The sequence below is a fragment of the Mycteria americana genome, chromosome 14, assembly GCF_035582795.1.
Source record: "Mycteria americana isolate JAX WOST 10 ecotype Jacksonville Zoo and Gardens chromosome 14, USCA_MyAme_1.0, whole genome shotgun sequence".
NCBI lineage: Eukaryota > Metazoa > Chordata > Aves > Ciconiiformes > Ciconiidae > Mycteria > Mycteria americana.
The window spans coordinates 16,167,945-16,177,760 of record NC_134378.1 but is presented as its reverse complement, the minus strand read 5'-3'; the positions used below and the strand labels follow the sequence as shown (position 1 = coordinate 16,177,760).

General features: G+C 52.5%; 1 protein-coding gene across 7 annotated transcripts in view; it reads left to right on the top strand.

The window, feature by feature from the left end:
• The first annotated feature begins 8,583 nt into the window (after positions 1-8,583).
• KCNQ2 (potassium voltage-gated channel subfamily Q member 2) overlaps positions 8,584-9,816 on the top strand; it is a 68,058-nt gene continuing 66,825 nt past the window's right edge. For all 7 annotated transcript variants that reach the window (XM_075517009.1, XM_075517008.1, XM_075517010.1 and 4 more), the window contains exon 1: positions 8,584-8,879. In XM_075517009.1, coding sequence (XP_075373124.1) covers positions 8,584-8,879 — 296 coding nt within the window. The remainder of the gene's footprint in view (positions 8,880-9,816) is intronic.

Here is a 9,816-nt window from a genome sequence, read left to right as displayed (position 1 = left end):
GCTGTAACACAGCCCGGAGCCGAGCTCCTGGCCAGACACCCCCTCCTGCCCGCCTGCCTCCGAGTGCTTGGGTATCATTTAGCCACAGCTTGGATGTTTTACGTAGAGATACTGCAGCATCTTCAAATAATTCATTTCAGCTCCCTTCACAAACACTCCTTCCATGTGTCAGGCTGCCTGCAGATTTAGGATGGCCTGTTTTTGCCTAGTCTAAATGATTTCTAATCACCCCTTGCCTGGCACTATTTTCATGCCTTATATCTGCTAAATGCTTTTTGCAATCCTGGCCAGCTGCAGCGAGCGCCTGCCCGCCGAGCACTTAGGAGTGATGAGTCTGGAAGCGGCCAGCCTTTGGGTTGGGGCTGCAAGAAGGGGAAAGAGGAGAGGATGATCCCCAGATATCCTCTCTGTGGGGAGCTGATGGGGGTGACAGCAGTTACTTAGCGAAGGCTGCAGGTTTCCGAGCCTGTGTTTTGGTGTGGAGCGGGAGTACAAGGGGGTTCGTTGCCTGTGCCAGCCCCTGCCGCCGCTCACATGACGGGAAGATCCTCTCCGATGTGCACCATCTCCAAGGACACAGCGTGGACTTCTCCTCTGGCACCGACCTGAAGGACCGCAGTGACAAGCGAGGGCAGCCCGTGCCAGGCGGGAGGCGGCTGTGATTAATGGAGCTGCACCGGCGTCTTGGATGGTCTGAGTGGTTCCCATTAAAGCGATTGCTGGGAGGGAAGCGTGCAGCAGCAGGTCAATATGCTTTGATGCCTCAGGACATCTCCAGCCATAGATCTCCATGGGGACCATGGGAAACATGCAGGAGAGCGAGGAAAGGGAGGGGTGGCTGGGGCTGACCACATCTTCAGGTGGAGGTGAAGTCCCTCTTGCAGGGTGGCCTGGGCAGCTGAGCCCTTGCCAGCTTGCTGTCAGGCTACAAACACAGCTCATTTTTAAAACCGCCCTCCCCTGCTCTGCCCGCTGCCTGCACACACAGGCGAGTACATGGAGATGCTGAATGAGACTTTTCTCGGGCACAGCCAGAGCATCTGGATGCCCAGAGGACAGGAACATCCTTTGGACCGATGTGCACAAGACAAAGTTGCAAGAACAAAACAAGGGCTGCATGAAAATAAGGCTGCAAGCGAGGAAGCGTCATCCTGCAGACACGGCATTGGCTTTGCTCAGGGGAACCTGCCCCTCGGGCTGGCTCCTGCCTGCCTTGTCGAATACCTGGGCACCGAGATGTTTCGCAGAGGCTCGCTGCCTCTCCGGTGCTCCCCACGGGGGATCCAAAAGGAGACCACAAAGGAGCAGTTTCATGAGCAGCAGAACCAGGGGGCCCAGTTCCCATGGATTTGTGTTTTGGAAAGTCATGAGTGGGTTCTCTGATGTCCGGTACAGTTGTGTGCATGCATCACCATCTCCCTCAGTGAGGAGATTGCAGGGTTTCTCTCCTCTCTCTGTTCACATATTTTCACTTGTAGCAATCTGAAATGTCCCCCCTACCTTTAATGAACTAAGATAAAAATTGCCCATAAGCTCTACAGTTATTAAAGGAGGGAAAAGAGAAGCAGATGCACATACACCAGCTTTCCTTAGGAACACAGGTTAAAGATAAATAAATCATAAACCCTTGTCCCTTCACATTCTCTTGATTTCCCAGATGTCCAGGCTGAAAGACTGAAGCAGGCCTGCAGCAAAAGCTCATGGTGCAGAGAAACTATGAATTTAGTTACTTCAAGAGTTTTTCTTTGCATACAACACATTGTACGCTGTGACAGAGGCAGGAGCACGAAGACAGCCAGGTCTGCCTAGCAGTTTCCCAAAAGAATACTTGCAGCTTTTAACCTGTAACATGGACCAAAAGCAACCCTCTTAATTAAAACCAAAAACTAATCTTCCCTCTAACATTTTTGAAAAGAAAAAAAGTTACATGAAAAAATTGGAAAGCAGGTTTTTACATTTGGAAGAGTTTTTTTAATCTCTCTTTCCATAACAAAAAAATAAAAAATAATTAGCTTTAAAGCTTTTCAGTATTTTAGTGATTGAGTTTCATTGTCTTGCTTGCCAAACATGGAGGTTTTGACATTTAAGCAAGGAAAAAAAAAAAAAAAAAGGGTTTGCAGCAGGAAAGAAGATAAACCCTTCCTCCATGCAGGTGTGGAGCTGTTATATTTTTAGAGCCCCAGGGGCCATCACTCCCCATGCTGCCCCACTCCTGCTTGCAGGGACCCTCCCAGCCTGGGTATCACACCCCACCTCCCTGCTCTTCCCCAGGGGCTGACCCACCCCAGCTGCCCCCACCACCAGGACAGCATGGGCTCACCTCCTCTGGAGACCCCCTGTGACCCAGCACCGCTCCCCAAGTGCTGCAACACCCCAACAGAGCAGGAATTTCCCCCACCTTCTGCACCAGCACCCCCTGCCCTGCTCCCCAAACCCCCTTGTATCCCCACAGCAGCCTACCAAGGTGAAGTAGAGCCCAGCCCCAAAAAGCCCCTTCCCTCCTAACCCAGGACCATCTGGAGCCTATTTATTTTAGTTGGCTTTGCCCCCCACCCTGCCTCCAGCAGAATAAAGCACAGCAATTCACTGTGCTCCTGCACTGTTCATCTCTCAGATAAGACAGATGTGTCAGAGCTGTTAGCTATTTCAGTATGGGCTTTTTCTTTTTGTTGACAACCTCCAGTCCCTAAATATTCATGCAGGTTTCAATTCAGCTTTGAAGTTGGTGGGAGGCAGGTGCCTGAATGGGAACAAAGCACCTGATGGGCTTTGTGGGACTGGGTCCCAGCTGGGATGCAGTTAGAGTCCTGGGAGCAGAGTTAGTCCTGAGCTGGACCCTGAGACCTGGCAAGGCTGGAAGAGCTGCCATGCAAAGCCAGGTTAGTTTTATTGCTATAAAGGTGTATGTTGTAAAGAGCAAAGCACTGGTTTGGAGAAACTGGAAGGGGATTGTGGATGGGAAATCTTCTAAGTCAATCCACATCTCTAGGGGTCACCCCCAAGGAGCTCGTGGTGGCCCTAGGGGTGGGGGGGGAGGTCCTGGAGCAGCCTTGTCTTGGGGAATGAGGTCTAAGAGCACAGAGGTGACAGCAATTTGAGTTGTGTGGCTTTGGTCTTTGCAGTGCAGGAGCAAGCAGAAAACCAAGGAGGTCAAGAGGAAGAATGTGAGCACTGGGAGATGTGAGGAATGACTGAGAGCTAAATTTACAGAGCCTGGGAAAAGGAAGGCTCAGGGGCAACGTGGTCACAGGCTAAAAATACCTTCAAGGTAACAATACAAATGAAGAAAGGGAATTGTGCGTGCTCTCAAAGGAGGCTAGGGCAGGAGCCAGAGCTGGGGCTAATGAAGGAAGCGCATGGAGTGGAGATGGGGAAGGAGACCTCATCAGTGGGGAATGTGCCTGGGGAAGGGGCTGTGGGGGGCTGAGCGGGGCAGAAGCAGAGCGGTCGCAAGGTGCCAGGGGAAATGGGGTGGGCACTGGTCCCAGTGTGCCCAACGGGCTTATTTCTAGATTTGTGGATGCTCTGAGCGTAACCCAGTTTAATTCAACAGAATTCACCCTAACTTTGCTTTTCCCCATCGCTTCTCCTTCCACACGCCCAGACAAGTAGCTCTTCCTTCCAGTGACTGATTTGCTTTACAGTCAGGCCTCCACAGCACAAATTAATATTTAGACCTCAGCAGTTTTAATCACTCTTAGAAAGGAGAACCACAAACTTTCTAGCTGAGAAGGGAGTGTATGTCTCCCTTCTGGGTTAATTCAGTGTAACTTGGGGAGATTTCTGTTCATGCAGTCAGACACTTCCCGCTGCAGCTCAAGCTGATCTCGTACGGCGTGCTTTGTCCTGGGTTCTGCTGGAGCAGCCTCCAAGGAAGTAGGTGCTGTCTAAGAACAGGACAGAAAGATGGATGGTGGCACAGAAGTTTTGCATCCAGTAAATATGTAATATAAAATAAGTAGCTCTGTCAGCACGAGGATGAAGGAAGCCTGGCTTCTTACCAGTAAGGTAAGAATTTGCAGGTGGCAACTTCTGATTGAAGCATTTTAGTGGCTGGGAGGAGTGGTCTCCTCATGGACACCTTCTCTGGTGTCTAATAAAGATGAGATTACACTTCAGGATCCCCTTTGGAGGGGGAAGGAGGAGGCATTAGGGAGCCTCTGCCTCTCTCTAGGCTTCTAGTTTTCATGAAAATTGACACAAACTTAATTAGCACTGAGGCTGATGACTGTTAAATTTGATTGAAACTGGACAACCATCTGGTGCATCTTCATTTTAGCCTGGTAAAAAAAAAAAAAAAAATCAGTGGTGATAGTGTGTTTGAAAGTGAGTGCCAAGGCCTTTGCTCTTTGCCCAGTGTCCCATTTGAAACCCTCTTGTTCTCAAGGTGGTCCTTCCACACCAACGTCTTCACCTCTTCTCTTGGTTGCCACGTCCCCAAGGGCTGGAGTGACCGTCCCCTCTGGTGGCAGCAGGAGGCTGCAGACCCCGTGTTGCCCACAGCAGATGTCTGAGGCCAAGTCATGGGTAGCACCAGGAAAGAGATTTTCAGATCAGTGAGACAGTGCTACCACACCTGCCTTTAACCCCATGCCCTTAGCAACTCCAGTTTTATAATGTGCTTTTAGTCCCTGCCTTGATCCCATAAACAGGGCATGGGTCTTCAATCTAATTTAAGGTTATTCAGCTGATTTCTGCCACTCACCAAAGCCCTATTTTCTTAGGGTTCAAATGACAGCGGTGATAAGCAGACTCCCTTCAGTTTGCTTTGACACGCACTCATCTAAACGCTGCCTTCACCACCCTACAAGTTCTCTGCAGCTGTGCCTAAATCTCCCCATCCCAAATGATGAAGCCTTTGCTGAGCATTGCCTTATGTTCTAGCCAGAAGTACGTCTCCTCGTCACACTCATCTTTCTCCTTTGGAAATCTGCAGATTTCTCCATTTATGTACAAAAATGTCTTTCTTACAGCATTTTCCCCTGTGAGCTTAAACCTTAACGCTGGAGAAGCATCACCTTCCAGGTTGAGTTCCTTGTATGAACCAACCTCTATTGTGGGTCAGGGCTCCTGGTTTCAGAACCAAAAATGGTTTGGCGCGTGTTGGAAAGAGTCTCTGTTAGCCAAGCAGTGAAGACATGTTTAATCAATAAACATGGGTTCCTGGGGACTGTTTGCTGCTCAGAGAAGAGGATGAGGTGGTGAGAGGCATGGGGTAGCTGAAGCAGAGGAGGGAGATGGGTGGACACGGGGTTAAGAAAGACCGAGCTGTTCACATCTTTGCTCTTGACAGGTTAGTTTTGTTCAGATGGTGTAGCCTCCCGTACAAGGGGAGATAAAGCCATCTGCTTTAGGTATTGAAAATAGCACTGGAAGAAAGCTGTGAGTGACAAAACCCAGGCTACAGGTAGCACAGTTCATGCAAACCACCAGCCGGGCAGGCATGGAGAAAGGGCTCTGGTTCAGTGTTTCAAACAGAAATATATCCCTGGAGTCATTCTACATATTTCACACCAGTCATTTCTTACTACGTCTCAAAAATCGCCAAGGGACAGAGCATGGACTTTCTGTATCTTAACATAGCTTGATAGATTTCATCTTACCTTCAGGGTCTAAGCTAGCTGCCAGGGTATTCGTGTTTTAAAGCCATCAGTAGTGTTGAAAGCAAAGAACTGACTCAGTAATTCTGTTTGTTTGTGGAGACATAATGTCCTTGGATCAGATAAAAGCACCTTCCCAGTACTGCTTTTATATACCTCATTAATTCGCACAGTGTTAGTGGCTGTGCCTTTTCTTCCGCCCCCCAGCAGAAGCAGCAACACAACCGACTTCATCTTCGAAATTACCTGCTGCAGACTCCGTGGCAGGACGTCGCAGCTTGATTCGTGTTTAGACTCCACCGGTTCCCAAGAGACCGCTGATCCTCTCAGGGCTGCAGCTCGCCAGGCACTTTGCAAATTGGATCAAGAGAGAGCTCCTGGGAGCTGGCGGGCTGGTATGCTGGGGAGGCGGGAAGGAAAGCGGGAAGCCATGCGCTGGGGGTCTCAGCGTGATTTGGTGGAGGGACCCCAGACCCGCTCTCCTGCCACCCAAGGCAAAGCCCTCTCCAAGCAGCCGTGCTGCTTCTGAACACTCAACTGCAACTTGTAGTGCTGACCCATGAAATATTATGTGTAGAGAAGGAGTTAGAGATGCCCTAAGAGCCCAAGGTGAAGAGAGGGAAGCGGCAAGGCTAGAGTGGGTCTTCATCCACAATTTCAGGCCTTTTCCACCTCCCAAGGCCTGCTCTGTTTATACAAGGAGACCATTCTTGATGCCACTTGCTCACAAGGACTTGCTTGTCTTTGTCTGAGGTTTTACCTCCCTCCCAAGTGAAGCAACAACCATCCTACAACCATACTGTGTCTTTCCTCAGCCCATCCGTGGCTTGGACAGGATGAAATCCCACCCCCTGCCTTGGCCCACTCCTGTTTTTTGATGGTCTTGGAGATGCACGATACCCAAAGCTGTGCTGCAGTGTGACACCGCAAATGACCAACTAATTAGGGAAAGAGGAGTGTGATGAATTTAGATTCTTCTTTAGGGCTCACAGACTATTAGTAATCTTGAATTTGTTAATTGAAAATTGCTTCCTCTGTTTGTTGTTGGCCTTTTTGTGGAGGGGGATATTTCCTGCTTTTGGACTGCGTCGCTGGATCTATAATAATGCACTTTGTACATTAGTGCCAGGCACATTTGTAATTGGCTACCCTATTAAAGAACACTAATGATCTTACAAATGTTCACAAATAATGAATAGAATGGCCCCTCGCTGAATTGAGTAATTTATTTACTGACGTACTTGCAGATCTGTTTTTTCGTTATTTAACCCAGCTTTAGTTATCTGCCTGCCTTGCAGAGATGACTTCTCTTTTAGCCGTGCATTGGAGAGAATATGGGTCACAGGAAACATACTGTTCATAAAAATGTAGGGCTGCTCCACGCTGGCTCTTCTTTTAACGTACATGGTAGGATTTGGAGAGTAAGCGGCAGCACTTTTAGTCTCAATGCTCCTCTTGTCCATTAGTTGCTGTTGGGATTCTCCTGAGGCGTAAGGAGAGAACCAAAAAGCCAGGACTTGGGAAATGCACTCTGGAAGGTTATGTTGATTTTCTCATTTAAATATGAATTTCAGGAAAAGCATGTCAACAACACAGCACGGCAGGACTGGTTTTCCAACTGCTGCCCCTCGCAAGAGAGGGAACTGTAACACGGCCCTGCGTGGCTCCTGCGTGCCGTGAAACTTTGGGCAACCGTTTCATAACCATATTGCCTCAAAGTACTTTGTGTTGAAAGAAGCAGCCTATCTGCGCTTGCAGTTTTATTTACATACAAAAAGCCTTGTCCTAAAGCCTTGTTTACTTACTATGAACACGCAGAAGCGTGCAGTTCACAGATCATCTACGACTTGTTGGGTTGTGAGGGATAGAAAATTCACTGCAGTAGCAGCTGATGGTCCTGGGCTTGATTTTGTTTGGTTGCAGGTCCTCCCATTGCACGACAGTGACCCTTTTCCATGGAGCATAACTGTGTGGGGCAGGTAGCTCTGTCTTATCTCAGGCTCCTGCAGCCTATGTGTCTTCTCCCGAGTCTTGTGAAAGTGTATCAGGAGGAAATATTCCTTGGGGCAGAAGCTAGCCGTGGTGTATGGGGGGGAAATGGTAATGCTGGACCATAACCAATAGGGTGTGTTAAAGAACCGATTTGGGTCAGCACATCTGGGGATGGATGTCCTATGCTGGGAGCTTGGTCTCCGTGCAGCTTGGTGATCACATCACGGTGGAGTTTCAGCGCATGAAGTAAGCTGAATTTGGACTTCCAAGTCTTAAGAGCGCAAGTTGGCCCTTGGGGAAGCGTGGACAAAGGGAATGGCTTTGCAGAAGGGGATTTGTGGTGAGGTTAAGCAGGTCTGGTGGCTGAGCGGGCATGTGGAGATGGGGCATGGACTTCTGTGAACCTGCGGCACTGCCTGCGCCCGCTGCCAGTGGGACCGTGACGGAGCCGCGGGGATGGGCATCCCAGCGCAGGCTGTTACCCGGCCTTTGCAGAAGGAGCCCACTCGTGGTGATTTCGTGGGGGGATGCCAGAGCCTGGTTTTGGGAGGGGACACTGGGCCCTGGCTTGGGGGCAGGGGAAAGATGTCAGACCTTGATTTTAGAGGACGATGCCGGAGCCTGCTTTGGGGGGGGGATGCTGGAGCCTTCGTCGGAGGGATGATGCCAGATCCCGATTTTTTTGGGGGGGGAAAGGCCAGAGCCTGCTTTTTTTTTTTTTTTTTTTTTTCTTTTGGGTGGAGGGTGGCAAACCCGGATTTTTCGGGAGGGGGGGAGTGCGAGCGCCTGCTGTTGGAGGGGGACGCCGAGGGAGGCCAAGGGTTAAGGGGGCGGGCGGCGGGCGGGGCGGTGCTGGCGGAGCAGATTGCAGCCGGCTCCTGCGGCTTCGCCTGCGCCGGGCGCGGAGCAGCGGCGGGGAGCGCGGGCGGAGCCCCCCGCCGCCCCCGGCCCCGCCGCCCCCCCCCCCCCCTTCCCCTCCCCGGCCGCCACCATGGTGCAGAAATCCCGCAACGGAGGCGTCTACCCGGGGCCCGCCGCGGAGAAGAAGCTCAAGGTGGGCTTCGTGGGGCTGGACCCGGGCGCCCCGGACTCCAGCCGGGACGGGGCGCTCCTCATCGCCGGCTCCGAGAGCACCAAGCGGGGCAGCATCCTCAGCAAGCCCCGCTCCGGGGTGTCGGGCAGCGGGAAGCCCCCCAAAAGGAATGCTTTTTACCGCAAGCTGCAGAATTTCCTCTACAATGTGCTGGAGAGACCGCGAGGCTGGGCTTTCATTTACCACGCATACGTGTGAGTAGAAGGGTGGGGGGCAAACCCGACGGGAGAGACCCCCCACCCGGTCCGGATCTGCCCTTGCCAGCTCCCTCCCTCCATCCCCCCCGCCCCAGCCCCCAAAATACATGCCGAAGAGGAAGGATGCTCCAGCTGCAGAGCGGGTGCAGGGAGGGGGTGCCGGGTGCCGGGGCCGGCTGGGGAGCCCCGGGGGACGCTGCGGGGTGGCGGGGGCTGAGCCACCCCTCCCCGCCCGGGAGCAGCCGGGGCCGCCGCTGCATCCCTCGCCCTGGCCCAGCCGGGGCACGGTGCCCAGGCACCCGGCGCCCGGGGACGGGGTGTGCGGCGGTGGTGAAGGCAACCCGGGGCGGGGGAGGGAGGGGGGAGAAGCTGCCCCTGCAGAGCCGGGGGTGGCTCCCCGGGGAGGTGCAATGCACCGGGGCCCCCTGCCCGCTCCTGCTTGCGGGGGAAGGGGCTGCTCATGCGGTCGGTGCAGGGGGCTGGAGCAGCGGGAGTGACGGGTAGGGATTGCTGCTCCGTCTTGCTTGAAATCACCATAGCAATGCTGGGAGCAGAGGAACAAAAAAGCTCTGCTCAGGCACCGTCTCTCCTTCCCTCCCCCCCCGCCCCCCCAACGCTCCTTTTCCCCCGGCCCCTTCTTTGCCTGCTGTGTGGCTGCGAAGGGCTTGGGGTCGGTTTGCTGGCTCTGCACTGGGTTCTGGAGGTATTTCTTGTCCCCCTGTGGGAAGCGGCTGAATTGGAGATGTGTCTAGAAAGAAATGCTAATCAGTGTCTGGGGCTTCCTGACTGCACAGCGATGGAGCGGTAAACAAAGGAGCAGTCCCGGGGTGCACATTTCCCCTCTGCCACCCCGTTTCTGTAGCCAGAAATGGCCACATCTGACCCACGGTTTGGCAGAAAGCTGCCCATATCTGAAGGCATTGCTGCATAGGGA